This window comes from Rhinolophus ferrumequinum, chromosome 9 (genome assembly GCF_004115265.2).
Source record: "Rhinolophus ferrumequinum isolate MPI-CBG mRhiFer1 chromosome 9, mRhiFer1_v1.p, whole genome shotgun sequence".
Classification (NCBI taxonomy): Eukaryota; Metazoa; Chordata; class Mammalia; order Chiroptera; family Rhinolophidae; genus Rhinolophus; species Rhinolophus ferrumequinum.
This window is the reverse complement of record NC_046292.1, coordinates 36,299,652-36,315,152: the sequence shown is the minus strand read 5'-3', so window position 1 is coordinate 36,315,152 and position 15,501 is coordinate 36,299,652. Positions and strand designations below refer to the sequence as shown.

Sequence of the window (15,501 nt, the reverse complement as noted above, 5' to 3'; positions counted from 1 at the left end):
CTTGCCTATGAGAACTTAAACTCCAGTTGAGGACAAATAAACACATAGATAGGAGATGAAGGATTAACATTATAAGGGAAATGTAATATGTGCTAAGTGAATGGCACATACAATATGTGCTTTCAAATAGGTTTAGGCAGTAAAAATTGGGAGAGTGTGAGAACTGTTGAGAATGATCAGGGATAGAGGAGAGACTTGAATTGGGCCTCTTGTGACTGCTGGCTGAAGTAGATGAGCCTTGCTGCTTTTAAAATAAATACAAGGATTTATTGTTTTATCTGAATGTAAGGTGATTCTCATTTTCACAATGGCAAAGATAATAAAAATGTTTTGGTCAGCCTGAATATATAAACTTTTAAGCTTGTAGAAGAAATAGTCATTAAGTTCAGCTTATTAAGTTATACATACATATTTAAAATAATGTAATATAAAATACTTCAGAAATATTACTTTTTTATATTCATTTCATGAAACATTATCCAAACCCTTCGCATGCTAATTTTAAACATTAATTAGTGTCTTCCTCATTACCAGACTTAGTCTCTCAGTTTTCCAGAACACATGATCTCTTTATTTTTGCTTAAGTGGTTTGAGATAGAACACTTTAAAAATCTGGATATGGTACTTTTGGGGTGATTTTAATATCAAGTCACAAGAACTCATTTACTATTCATGAGCTTTACAAAGAAAACCTTTAAAGTGATCTTTAACAGGCTTATTTATAATGGCATCTAAAAGTTTTCATTGCGATCTTGTGTACCCTCAAATAATTATGAAATCTGTGTTGAATTTCTTTGCCATCCTTTTTAACTGATTGCATCAGGTAACCTGTTTCAGTGTCTAAAACAATATTGCTTGAAGCTGTTTTTGGCTCTATGACTTTTCTAAACAGTGTTATTCTTCGAAAATAAAATAATTATAAGGAAGGACTCAACTATAGGGTAATCTCCTCTTTCCTTTGGGATGGTTTTGGGAAAAGAACTTTGCCTTATATTCAGTGTCATCATCATTTTAAAATAGACCAAAATATTACAAGTAAGTGAGGTGAAGGAGATGGCTAACGTGGAATGGATAGTCTAGAACACTGCTATTCAATACAGAACTTACCCCATGTAAGTATTTGAATTTAAATTAAATGATTAATGATTATGTTATTTATTATAATTCAGTTTCTTGGTGACACAGGCCATATTTGAAGTGATCAATAGCCACACAGGGCTAGTGGCTACAATATTATACAGTGCTGATATAGAATAATTTCATCCTTGCAGAAAGTTCTGTTGGGTAATGCTAGTCTGGAAGGTGTTCAGTAGCCTCAGGAATTCAATGTAGTTCAGAGACTGCTAGGAATGATGATAGTAGTGGTAGTAGTCAACCACCCCAACCCCAACCCCCCTCTTCAACCAACACCTTCCTTTCCTCAACCAGACACAGATCAGAGATGGATTGATTTCTCTGTTTCTAAAATAGACTTAGTGACTCAAGGAACTACAGTAAATATTAGTATTGCTGTTATACTGCAGAGATTTATACTGTGTTGAACTGAAACTCAAAGTGCACCCTCTTTATGTCATTGTCAGGAAATAAATCCCCCCAAATTGCTTTATGATGGAAAAAGCAGGACTTTCTAGAGTCAGGGAGGCCTGAGTTTGATCACACGCTACTGTGTGTGATCTTGGATGAATCACTTAATAGCTCAGAATGTCATTATTTTCATCTACAGTATGCTTGCTTCATAGATTGAGGATTAAATGAGACAGGTAATAATGTGTAATTACATACTTGTAGTGCCCTGCATATAACAGATGCTCCCTTTCCTCTTCATTCCTCTTACAGTCCAAAAAGACATCTAATAATGATTAATTCACTTGACACTTTCAGAAATTCACTAAAAAGTATTTATTGAGCATTTACCACATGCAAAGCTCTCGTCTCAGTGCTGGGACTATTGTAGTGAAACAAAAGAATCCCTGTTATGATGGAGCTTACATTTTAATAGAGGGAGACAGACAATAAATGATATAAATTAGTAACATTATATAGTGTGTCAGAGAGTGATGATTACTAAGGGGGGAAAAAAAACCCAGGTAAGCAGGATATCAAGTATGTTGGACTGGGGACGGTAGTTTTCTAGAAAAAGTGGGCAGGTGACAATTGAATAAAGACCTGGAGAAAGGGAGTTAGCAAGTGAGCCATGTATCTGAGGGCGAGAACATTTCAGGCAGCGGGAATAGTAACCACAAGGAATCTTAAGTGGGAAATCAGGCCTGGCGTTTTCCAGGATTATCATGAAGACAAGTATGACTCAGGAAAGGAGGAGGAAAAAATTAGATTGTAGGAGTGAGGGAGGAATAAGATAGCCTAAGGATATTTTTTTAATCTCAGAGTAAAAGTCAGTGGAAGATTTTGAGTAGAGGATTGACATGATCTGACTTATATTTTAATAGCTTTACTATGACCATGTGATGAGAATACACTGATTGCAGGTGAGCACGGGCAAAGCAAGCAAATCAGTTAGGAGGCTATTGAAATAATGTAGAAGAGAGATGAGATAGAGGCTGGACCAGAGTGGTAGCGGTGAAATGTGATCAGAGTCTGGATGTGTTTTAACATTGCAGCAATCAAAATTTGCTAATAATGGGGAAGGAGAGAGTAGTGAGAAAAAGAGGGAGTCAAGGATAACTCCAAGGTTTTTGCCAACTAACTGGAAGAATGGAGTTGCTGTTTATTGAGATAGATGCTTTCTGTATTATGCTTAATATAGTATTCTTATCTTATTTCTTCTCCTAGTTTCCCAAGGTTTGGGGCTGTCTTGTCCATGTATTATTCACAATACCTAGCCCAGTTCTTGCATAGAATAATTGCAACCTACTTTCCTAGATAAATTGTTTTTAGATGTTCATCAACCTCAAAACGGAGGCAGCTGTATCCAGGACTTTAGTAACAAGGAAGAGTAGGTTCCCTACATGGCTGCTTGTAATATAAAGCAAATCTGGCTTGTTGGCTTTGCTGAACCATCCAAAAGTCTTCCCTTGAATACTGTAGGATGTCTATCCCTACAAATTCTTCAAACTGCTAACTTCACACTTTTTTGTCTATTTCAGGTTTTAGCTTGCAAATTGAATCTAGAAATGAATTTTCTCTCTTAAAATAAGTAAGGTTTGAATGCATTTGATTCTTGCCAACTTTTAAATTTGTTTAGGAAATTTTGGTTGGCTCTCCACAGTGTTAATCTTAAAGAAGAATAGAATATTTTGTTAATTATGGAAGCACAAGGTATCTGAAGTCAGTGGGTCAAACAATTTGACTGGAGAAGATTCCTCTAGGAAAAAATTGAGAGAAGGCTAGAAAAGAAAGTTGGAGCCTTGGTTACCAGGCTAAGGAATTTGAACTCGATGTCCTTTAAGCACGGGGAGGATCTGGTTGGCATAGCACTGAGGTTTTTTATGTGGTTCTCCCAGTTTGCTGTTTGGTTTTTCATTCATATTTATGTGAAAAGGGTGAGTCTCTTAGGTACCATTATTAATTAGTCTTAGGATCTGCCTTATATTCTTTTGTCCTTAATTTGGTCTGCAGTAGTCTTTATTCTGCATGTGGGCTGTTTTAATAGTGATAACTACTTGGAATGATTCAGTGAACATTTTTTGCATTTGTCTAAGAATAAATTGTGGAATGGTTACATTTCTTAAATTGTTCTGTCTTCTGTTTTCTTTCCCTGAAAAAAAATTAAATTAGAACTTATTAAAACCAAATATTTGGCCGTTAGGAGATATTTTAGGATTGCCAATTGGAATTCTTTTCTACTGCAAAAGTAAACAGCTGGGTTATTAAAAAGAAATTTGAGTTTAGGGTTAGCTGTAGGGCTGTTAAACTACTCTCTTTTCTTCTGCTTTGGTCTCATCATCTTATCTGTAACTGATAGAGTATTTTGATGATGGTAGATCATTATTTAAATAGTGAAGAGAGGAAACATCTTTAGAAATAAGTTGTCTGCAGTAGTTAAGTTGTGAGTGGAAACATTTCTGTTTTTTTGTATTGTCCATTCTTTGTCTTCAAAAGTTTGTGATTTCAAATAAGGATAAATTTCAGTATGGCATTAGTTAGAATAAAATCAGCTCACTTTTATTGAGTAGTGTTCTATGTATCAAATACTAAGTACTTTATATGTGTTAACATGTTTCATAAAAACCCAATGAACAAGTACTTTTGTCACCCCCATTTTACTGAAGAGAGAACTGAAGCAGAAAGAAATTAACTTGTTCAAGATTGCACAACTAGGGGCCGGCCGGTGGCGCAGGCGGTTAGAGCTCCATGCTCCTGACTCAGAAGGCTGCCGGTTAGATTCCCACATGGGCCAGTGGGCTCTCAACTACAAGGTTGCCGGTTCAATTCCTCGACTCCTGCAAAGGATGGTAGGCAGCGCCCCCTGAAACTAAGATTGAACACGGCACCTTGAGCTGAGCTGCCACTGAGCTCCCAGATGGCTCAGTTGGTTGGAGCGCGTCCTCTCAACCACAAGGTTGCCAGTTCGACTCCCGCAACGGATGGTGGGCTGCGCCCCCTGCAACTAGAAAACTGCAACTGGACCTGGAGCTGAGCTGCACCCTCCACAACTAAGACTGAAAGGACAGCAACTTGACTTGGAAAAAAGTCCTGGAAGTACACACTGTTCCCTAATAAAGTCTTGTTAAATATAAAATAAAATAAATAATAATAAAATAAAATTAATTAAAAAAAAACCAAACAGAAACACATTATTAATTGTTTAAAAAAAAAAAAGATTGCACAACTAGTAAATGATGGAGCTGGGATACAATAGCTTTCTGGCTCGATAGCCCTCACTTTGCGCATGTTTAATAACATGAGTTTGTAAAAGATCTATGCCTTTAGACGTTAAGTAACTTCTGAAATAATAAAGGATTTAAGGGAAAATAATATATTGTATATGCAATGACAGAGTAAAAGATTTTATATAGATCTTTAAAATGTGTTCTATAAACTATCTATGGTTGTTCCCAAACCTGGCTGTCCATCAGAATCACTTGAGGAGTTTGGAGTAGGGGGGAGTAGGAGATTTCTGGGTCCCATTCTAGACCACCTGAAATTGAATCATTAGGAGAAAGATTTAAGTATATCTGGATTTCTAACCCAACATGAGGCAGACATTTATGCACCACTGATAACAGAATAGATTAAAACAAAAACACTATGTAATGGGGGTGGATAATTATGGTGGCTAACATTTGTAGAGTACTTTGTATTATCTCATTTAATCTTTATAATAACCTTGTGAACTAAATTGGTATTATTACCTTTTTTACAGGTAAGGAAACTGTCTTAGTAAAGTTAGTATGACCAAAATCACCCTGTTTGGTAGTTTTGCATAAAGGTAAACATATAATCTAGCAATTCTACTCTTAAGTATGTATCTAAAGAAATGAAAACATAAGCCCCAAACAAATACTTGTATACTAATATTCATAACAGCTTTATTTACAATATCCAATAACTGGAAGCAAATGCCTAACAACAGGCAAGCATTATTTTGGGCATACCACTGGATGCAATGGAATACTACTCAGCAGTAAAAAGGAACAAACTATAGACACATTCAACTACATGGCTGTATCTCAAAAACATGCTAAGTGAATGAAGTCAGACACATAAGAGAAAATACTATACGATTTTGTGTATATGAAACTATAGAAAAGATTAATCTCTAGTTAAAGAAGACAGATCAAGGGTTTCTTGGCATGGGTGGGGAAAGGCTCTATATAGAAAATGAGGGATAATGTCTGTGGTGGTGGTTATATAGGTGCATACATCTGTTAAAACTCATCAAATTGTACACTTAAAATGTGTTCATTTTATCATCAATGAAGTTAATTTTTAAAAAGAGAACCACAAAGAAATCCACTTCAAACACATTAAGTGACTGAAATTGAAAAGATTAACACCACCAAATGATGGTGAGGATTTGAGGGACTGGCACTCGCCTACATTGCGGATGGGAATGTTCAATGGCACAGCTGCACTGGAAACAGTTTGACAGTTTTATATAAAGTTAAACACACATTTATCGTATAATCCCACAATTCCACTCCCAGGAATTTACCCAGTAGAAATAAAAACATACATCTACCAAAGACTAGTACTACTTTTCACTTACCCTTCCATCTCAGTTGAGACATAATTGCATCTAGAAAGCTTTCTCTGAGCCTTCCTCAAATCTTGGCTGTGTGGCTTTTCTTTGTACTCCTCTAGCATCATTCATTTAACAAATAATAACTGAGTGCCTTTTATGTGCTGGCACTGTGCTAGGCAACTGGGATTAAGTCGTGAACAAACTTGATAATGTTTTCTGTCATGGAGCCTACAGCCTAGTGAGAAAGGCAGACATAGAACAAATAATCACCAAATAAGTAATAATCAGTTATGTGAAGGAAAAGTACAAGGTTCTGGGTGAGATTAAACCTACTTAAATGGCTGTTGATCAGAGAAAAATTTTTTAAAAAACTGTCTGACAGAAGCCTTAATTATGATTGATAGGTTAGGTCTCTGAATGAATGTCAGAGACCTGGACTTCATGTTAGGTCTATGAATGTTAGGTCTCACAGACCTAACGTGAAGTCCAGGTCTCTGCCATTCAGAGACCTAACAATGATGATTAAGATTTAGCCAGACAAAGAATGGGGAACAGGCATTGCAAGCAGACACCGTATCTTCGAAAGCCCTGAGAAATACAAGAACTTGATGCTTTTGAGGAACAAAATGGTAGGCCTGTTTTGGCTGAGGTTGTAGTATTAACTCATTATACAGAATAAAGAATAAGGCTCAAGGAGGTTCAGTGAATATAGAATATACTAAGGTCATCAAATTAATAAATGGAGAGTCTAGATTCAAACTTTGGACTTTATAAATCCTTAGTGTTCTTTCCATTATACCTTGGCATTCCCTAGAGAAAATTTGAACAAAATCTTTCCAAACTATGGTATTTTGTTCCTTTTCCAACACCATAGAACTTTCCCTTAGCATTCTCTATTTTTTAAGCAAAGCAGGTATTTGTACGTGGAACTACTGCTGTCAACAGAAAAGGGATAATTGACCTTGCACTAGGCAGAGATGCTTCCATTGAATTTGTAGCTTTGAAAACCAATTTTAGCATTTGCTGGATTCAAAGAATTTATTGAGCCTCCAGAGTTGTTAGGGTTCTGTGGTATCCACTGTCTATACCAATCTGTGGATTTCTTTGTTTTTTGCCAATAGAGCATTATAGCTCTCAAAAGTCATAGCAAGCATCTTACACTGTACTTTATTTCCATTCAACAGTATAACATTGTAAACTTGACCTACCTCTGGCAAATATTTAAGTTAATGTTTCACAAAATACACAAACTCCTTTTGGCAATTGATTTCCAGGCAGCTGATAAAACATCTCAGTGTTAGCTTTTTTTTTTTTTTTCCATTTGGATGAGGATGGGGATGGGGAAGGTGAGGGAGTAAGTTATTGATACAAAGACAAAGTTGGAAAGGACATTATTTTCCTCTAGAGAATCTTTTCTATTACCCTGCAGTGAACTGTCCTCAATCCAGGATGTAACTGCCTTCTTCCACAGGAGTTTTCAAAAATGTCCATATCATGTCACGCTTGTGCTATGTTCTAAGTAATTGGTAACTTGTTAGCTTAGAGGCCAATTTTAGGAATGTTTTATATAAGGAAACATCCCTAGTGATGCTCCTGCTTCCTTTTTGTAACCTGATAAAATGGTGGTGGTGTGTTTATCAGAGAACTTTTGCACCTATGTTTTTTCCTTCTAAATGCTCTTTTCACAAAGAATAATGATTATAACATGAAAGAATGAATTGAATTCCTGAGCTAACTCCAATTATTCTTATTGGAGTTTTTCATTTGTGAGTTTATATCTTGTTCTTCTTAATCTGAGGAAGGAAATAATACTGAAAAGATTAAGGTACTTGATTTTACTTGTTTTGACATTCTTACACATTGGTTTTGTGGGTTTTTTGCTTGAATGAGGATTGTGGAATTAAGCCTTTTATGACTCAAGATTTGTGGACATTATTATGCCAAATACATGTTTTAAAAATTATCTAAAATACTGTTTTATTATAGAGAAATAGGGAAACATTTACTAGATAATGTTCTGTGTCATTAAGGAAACATTTAGAATTAAAAAAATTTTTTCAAAGTATTCTAACTTGTGTTGATAGTATTCTACCCTACCCCAACTCACCCTTGAGCATTTTTCTGTGTTTTTTTTTTTTGTTTTTTTAAATGGCCTTCTCTGTTTTCTGTTTGCAGGCAGCTATCAATGGTGTAATACCCCAGGAAAATGGCATTCTACAAAGGTATGTTATAAGTTGCTTAAAGGTTAGAAGAGAATTTAGCAAAACAAAAAGACATTTGTTATTTTTGTTTGTTTAACTTTTTGATAGAGCGTTTGATCTTTAGTGTATAAGCTCATTAGTATAGTTACTATTCTTTTAGACATTTTTATTAGTTATGTTAATATAACTATATATTAATTTCCTAATCTCCAACATTTAACCTTAAAATGTTATTTCATTTTGGGTGATAACATTTTTTTGTTTTTGTTTTTGATTTTTTTTTTATGTGGTATATAAAACTTAAAACAACAAAAGAACAAGACAAACAAATGAAGAAACAACTCATCGACACAGACAGTTTAGTGGTTACCAGAGCACCGGTGAGGGGAGAGGAGGGTGATAACATTTTTAAAGGTGGTTTGATTTTATTTTTAAGAAAGCTTTACAAGGTCACCTTCTAATTCATAAGATGGAAGGAACTGAATCCTTTAAACCATTGATAGTGAGAAAATGAGACATGGCTCAATAGCATCAGAGCATGGTAATTATCTAACTGTACAGGCTTTATCTCCAACTTTACTGTATTTTTTTTTCTCCCTTTTGGTTTCTAAATTAAGCACATTAGATAACTTGCCACAATTTGAGTAAGACCTTAATAATGAAATTTCCCAGAGCACTGAACTATTTTACCTGAAGAATCTAGTGTTAACATGTGGCATGGTCTTCACGGGTTTGTGTCATTGCCAGAACGTAAAATTGGAAGGTAAGGAAGAGAACAATAATAGTTACAAAATAATTTCTTAAATTAAAAATAAATTCATAACTTTTTTCTCCTTAAAATTGAAGACTCTGGTTCTGAATTAAAAGTGCACAGTATAAAGTCATGGGAGGTAAAACCATTCTCCCTTCCAAGTGTAGTTTAATTACTTGATTTCATTCCCCCCTCTCCGTCTCAATTCAAACTTTGGCTTGAATTTTGGTGGCTGGGATTTCTAAGTCACTGAAGCGTGATCTGCTAAGTGCAGATGAGGCAAACAGAAACAGCAGACTAGGAATGAGGTTGTTTTGGAGAGGAAGAAAAATGCTGTTGCAAAAACATCAGAAAATTCACCATGAACAGCAAAATGTGCTGTACTTTATAGGAAACTGTATATTTAAAAAGGAAGCAAAATTCTATTTGGTACCTGTACCACCCTTAGTGATTAATGGTTTTTAAGTGAAAGCTATGATAAATAGACCTGCCCCCCACCCTTTTAAAAAAAACTGTCAGAAAGAGTTTCATCCAGAGTAAATGTGGCTGATTTCCAGAGCCTGTACTAAAAATTTTTTTGTTTGATCATTTTCTTTTGGTTCAGAAGCATTCAATTCAACCTTGTCTAGAAAGCAAACCAGATGATTATAGGAACCTCCTTCATGATCTTTTTTTTTTCTTGGTTTAGAAAGTTTTAGACTGCTAAATATGGCTCCAGTTTTATTCTTGAGTAAATGTTATTCTACTTTTTGTGCCAAAATTTTTGCTTGCTAAACCCTTGTGGATTCAGCTGCTGGGTTCTGAGTACATACTGGATATATCTTATAATTAATAGTATTTGCTATGGGTGAACTGTAGAAATTCCCTCATCCCTGGAAACATCCCATCTCCTTTTTCACAGATGATACTTTTTGCTTAATATAATTTGACTAGAGATTTAATACTGAATTGATTTCTAATAAAGTTACTGTAATATTTGAGGTTTAACTTTCATGAGAGTGGGTTTTTTGTTTTGTTTGCTTGTTAAATTAAAGGAATGAATCATGTCCACAAAAAGTCAGTTGTATCTGGTGATAGTCTTCAACTATTTTCCTTCCTACTTTCTTCTTTAGCTTTGAACTCACTGTGAATTTGACATAACTGAAAATTCCTCTTGTATGGCTGCTGACCAGAGAGAAATGAAAGAGGGCTCTTTGTACTCTTTCATAGGCTTAACACTGAAAATGGAAGATACAATGCTAGGAATGGTGTATGTAGGCAGCTAAAGGGATCTCTTGTATGTTTGATTTTTGTAGTAAAGTTGAATGTAGTCTGTGAATACAACTGATTCTTAATTTGTTGCTTTATACCTTAACAGAGAAAAGAACAACCAAAAGGAATTAAAAAAATAAAAATTATTTTTGGAGGGAGAAGAGCCCATTCCATGTGCTTTATAACTTTTCTTGAAATCAAATTTCTTTGTAAATGTGAAAGTGTAAATATGGTTTTCAATGCACCCATAAAGTTTAGGGCAAAGAAACTAACATTTTTTTAATGCTTTATGCACTGTGTTAGGTAATTGACATATTTTTCCTCATTTAATACTCATTACAAACTTTAAGAGATAAATGTTCATATTTCATAGGTAAGGAAACTCAAGATTAGAGAGTTTATGTAGATTCACCCAAGGTCACAAGCGTAGTAGTTAGTGAAGTCTGATTGTTTCCTTTTAGAAGTCATGTTCGTTCTTTTATACTTCTCTGTCCTGCTCAAGATCAGTAAGCCAGGCATGTAACAACTTTTGTCTTAAGATTTTTTCCTTTGGGTAAAAAAGTTGAAATTAATACGTCTATATAACATCTTTCTCCCACAGCTTTGTTTTCACAGTCACTATCTTAGTTGTAAGCAAGTGAAGGCAGATATTATTATCCCTCATTTTACAGGTAGAGAGAATAAGGCATGAAGTGACTTGACCCAGATGATACAGCATGATGTTGATGGTGTCAGGAATATAAGCAAGTCTTCTGCCTCACCCTCCAATGCTTATTACTAATAAAACATGTTTATAAAGTGTGTAACTTATACAGTCACAAATGTAAACTATTCATTCACTCATAAATGATCATCAGTGTGTACATGTGTATTTATTACGTTGGTATAATATTTTATTTATTCAGCATATTGTCCAGAGCCCTTTTAAAAATTATTTTTGGAGATAGTTATTGTTAGAAAGAAGTGCAAATGAATTACAAGTAATTTCTAAAAGAGAGTAGTTGCTATGTTTTATAAAATTTTATGAATAGTATAATTTTACTCACTGACTAAATAGGTGGTATTTATCAATTCATATTTATTTTATGACTCAGACAGATGTACTATATGTTTCTTTGTCCATTGTTTAATTCATTGAGGAAACCTAAAGAAGACAAGGCTTGTTTTCAAACCTCGACCATTATGCTTTCAGAATATTTAAATGTCCAGGTTTTCTGATTTAGAAAATATCCATTTTCGCCAGTTAGTTTCTATTTATTGTTGTCTCTGATGCCCATTTAACATTTTGATTTTTTTCTAAACATACGTTTTTTTTGTACCTAGAGATTTTACCATGAGATTAATTTCTAAAAATTGAAATACGCAAGTGCAGAGTTCCTATTTGCTTTGCTTTTGTTCACTGCCTTCTAAGGACCTGTGTGGTTTGTAGAGAAAAGTTGAGTAAGGATAAAAGCACTCCTTTAGTTGAAGTTTAGATCTAAAATAGATTTTTCCATAGAATTTTTCCTACCAGTCAGTGTCTTTTTTTTAAATAAAAAAATTATTGATTACTTAGAAAAGAATACTAAGAAGATCAAATTATAGGATGGTAGTCTTTGTGGATGAATAACATTAAAAGTATTCTTTTTTTCCAAGTCGACAATTTGGGATGCTTTTGTACTCTTTGGATGTCATTCAACATTAGTCAAAACTGATAGGCTCATTCATTAACAGGCAGTCTCTCTGTTTTCCCCTCTCTCTCTCTCTCTCTCTCTCTCTCTCTCTCTCTCTCTCTCTCTCTCTCTGTCTCTCTCTCTCTTTTGGATTGCTGGTGGAAAAACTCTTAACATAAATTCATTATTTTGTATTGATCTTGAAATAGAGTAATTATAGCCAGTAAGAAAATTCTCAAGCAATAACTTTTTTAGAAACCCTCTTTGTTACTGACAGACACACCAAATAGCCTGCTCTGATTAGAAAGAAATGTTAAGCTATTTAGAGTTAGGATTTGGGAAAGAGGAAAATTCCCAAAAATTCCTAGCCACACTAGGAATTTTAGACAAGGAATTTCGTATAAGGAATCAGTTACACAGATGTGGAGCAGGTTGAAAGAGCGGAAAGGGGACACTAAGACAATCCAGATATGATGATGGCAGGAAACACCTGCATCGCCAGGCCGACCGAGAGAGGGGTGGGTTCTGCTGGTCAATGAGGAAGGGAGCCTAGGGCGAGAGCAGACTGAGAGCGGCAGCATCCTCTGAGAAAGGTGGGCAGATCTGGGTCTGTGTGGGCCGGGTCAAAGGCACCCACTCCAGGAGGCCTGCTCCAGGACAGGTCTGTTTGGGAGATCCCCTTGTTGACCACCAAAGGGGACAGAGTCACTCCTAGTACTGGACGAAGAATGGAAAGAGGTTGTGAGCAGTTGAGGTTAACAGGACTTTGATGGTCAGAGGACGGGCCCTAGGACCTTGGCTGCAGACACATGAGAAAGAAGTCGTGCCCAGCTGATACTGGTACATCTGACAGGATGCAGAGGCTTTTTTTTTTTTTTTTTTTTTTTTGAATATTGAAAGAAAGAAGCTGGATGCTAACACCAATGGCTGATGGTGAAACAAATTGGATGCCATTGTTACGGTGATGTCCCTGCAAGGGTGATGTTGATAGGATCAATGTGCAAACTGTAAGAAGAGAATTTTGTGTGTGTCTGCGTGTACACATGCGTGCTGCTATGGTCCTTGTTTCTGTTAAGGGTCGTAATGCCATGGTTGATATTTACAAGTGTTTTCTTCCACTATTTATTCTATGTTCCTTCTGCCAGAACCTTAAATAGTCAAGGTTCTTTACCTGGTAGGTCATCTCAAACATTTATTCTTGAAGAGTCAGAATTCTCAGTGGACCTGCCTTTTATTATTGGTTGACTTTTCCACTAACTATTATTATTGGTCATGCCCCAGAAAGTAGTCCGTTGTGTAGCAGCAACCCAATTTTTTCCTTGGTAATCAGGACCACTCATCCCAGTTAGTGCCCCCTCCTTTGCTAGTTAATTCAGTAGCATGAGGAGTACAAAATGGCCAAGAAGCATTCTCAAATTTTACCTCAGTGGGAGTATTGTGGAACATTGCAACTTGGGAACTATGATTTCTGAACCACCTAAGCCCAAAGTTGTAGGAAGCAAAAATTTGGTAAGTGATCAGGCATAATAAGAGGAACCATTGCCACCACTTAATTCCCGTACCCATGTTTTGTGGCAGCATGAGAAATATCACTATGTTTCGGTCCCTGGTAAAAAAGCACATACCACATCCTTTAAGATGGAGCACCAAGCTTTGAGGATGTTGTCTCCCAGTCTCTCTTCAGCAGTCCTGTCCACTCTTCTGTCAAGCTAGTTCCTTCTGGTAATGTTACACACGAATGCTACCAGGGCTGCATTTCTTTTGCTGTGAAATATTTTCCATGGTTAGAACCAGTGTTATGTGTAAACCATAGATCAATGAGGCATTCGTAAATCCATGAGTGGTGGTGCTGGCAGAACCATTGCTGTCAGGGAAGTCAGTTTTATATCCAGAAAACTGTCTTTTTAAGTGAGGACAGATCACTGCCCCCTCCGTGATAGAAATGATCCATACCAGATCCCTGAGAAATGGTGCCATTTTGTTCCAATACTTAGGCAGTACTTTCCTTAGCCACATTCAGACTTGGTGAGGTGTAGTTGGTGTTGAGCCTATGCTTAACCTCTACCCCTGTTGGCATGGGCACATTTTACATTAATGTATTGAACAGCCCTGGGATAACAAAGGAAAAAAACTGACTGGCATCAACAGAACAATGTCATCTTAATCCATGTTGACAGCCTTTTTTTCAGTGGATAATCTATAAACGTTTGCCTTGGAATCATATATTCACCTTTTGTGTCTATTCTAAAAGATCCATTTCCATATTTCTTCCCCAGACTTTCCTTTTCCTCTTTCCAAGTCCTGATCAGCTGGCCAACCCCTAAGTATCAATGTAGATATATGTACCTCAGGCTCTTTTTCCATCCAAATAAAATGCTCAACCTGTGGCACAACCTTAAGTTCTCCCCCCTGGGAGGCTTTTCTTTCACTTCTGTCTTTGAGGGATATCTTTGATTGGGGCTGTAAAGCCTTAGCAGTCTATTTTTGGTTGGTGCCAGTATATAATACATAACCATTTTTCCATTCTCAGTCCCAATTTTTTCCTCAGTTTACTTAGTTTTCTTATATATGAGGTGTGATCAAAAAATACGGTGAGGGTAGCCAGTTAGCTCAGTTGGTTAGAGCATGGTGCTAATAACACCAAGGTTGCCGGTTCGATCCCCGAATGGGCCACTGTGAACTGCACCCTCCTTTTAGTAGGCTGACTTTTAATTTTGTTCATTAGAAATACTATGTTAATTAAGCACTACTGAAGATCTCTGCAGGTCGAAATTTTCCAACTGCTGCTTTTGGTCCATGCTGTCTCTTATTATAATTGTTCCCACCTTTTTCTTACTAAATTCTGCCATTTGACCGCTGCACCCTGGGATCTCATCATGCCTAGTATGGAGTCTATTTCAGTGGTACCATCTCCCCATGTCATTCCCAACCCACACACGACAGCCACAACAGAGTTTTTCAAGAACGCAGATTCCCTTACTATTAGGTTGGTGCAAAAGTAATTGCGGTTTTAAAGGTTAAAAATAATTGCTAAAACCGCAATTACTTTTGCACCAACCTAATATGTTTCTAAATGTTTTAGTGCACTGTCCTCTGGGACCTCATGGATGATGTAGTAGGAGGAGATGTCTATAATCAGGTTGTATATGGTAAATCCACTCGAGCATTCCTATTTTTCTAAGCATCTAAATTTCTTTTACATTGTGCCAGGAAAGTTTGGGCATTTCATCCTCATTAAGTGTGGACTCCTTTGGGACTTAAATTTCATTCAGTCAACAAGCAAACTATTAGAGGTACTTGAAGCTGCTTAAGCAAACATGTTGTATTTGGCCCTAGCCAAACTCTTGTGGTGAGACTCTCTTCAAATTCATTTTCATACCTAATCCTTAGGTTTTTGCTGATATAATTTATGAAAAGCTTATAATTATTTTTGGATATAAGCTATCTTCTTTCAATTATGACACTGTACTTATTTTCTTTGAGCATGCCTAGATCTGATTT

The 15,501-nt window shown here is 36.1% G+C and overlaps 1 protein-coding gene across 1 annotated transcript in view; it reads left to right on the top strand.

Annotated features, from left to right (window-relative positions):
* The window catches only part of FAF1 (Fas associated factor 1), a 394,652-nt gene that overhangs the window by 95,562 nt on the left and 283,589 nt on the right, over positions 1–15,501 (top strand). The window contains exon 3 of the mRNA XM_033115190.1: positions 8,321–8,367. Within this exon, the coding sequence (XP_032971081.1) occupies positions 8,321–8,367 (47 nt within the window). The remainder of the gene's footprint in view (positions 1–8,320; positions 8,368–15,501) is intronic.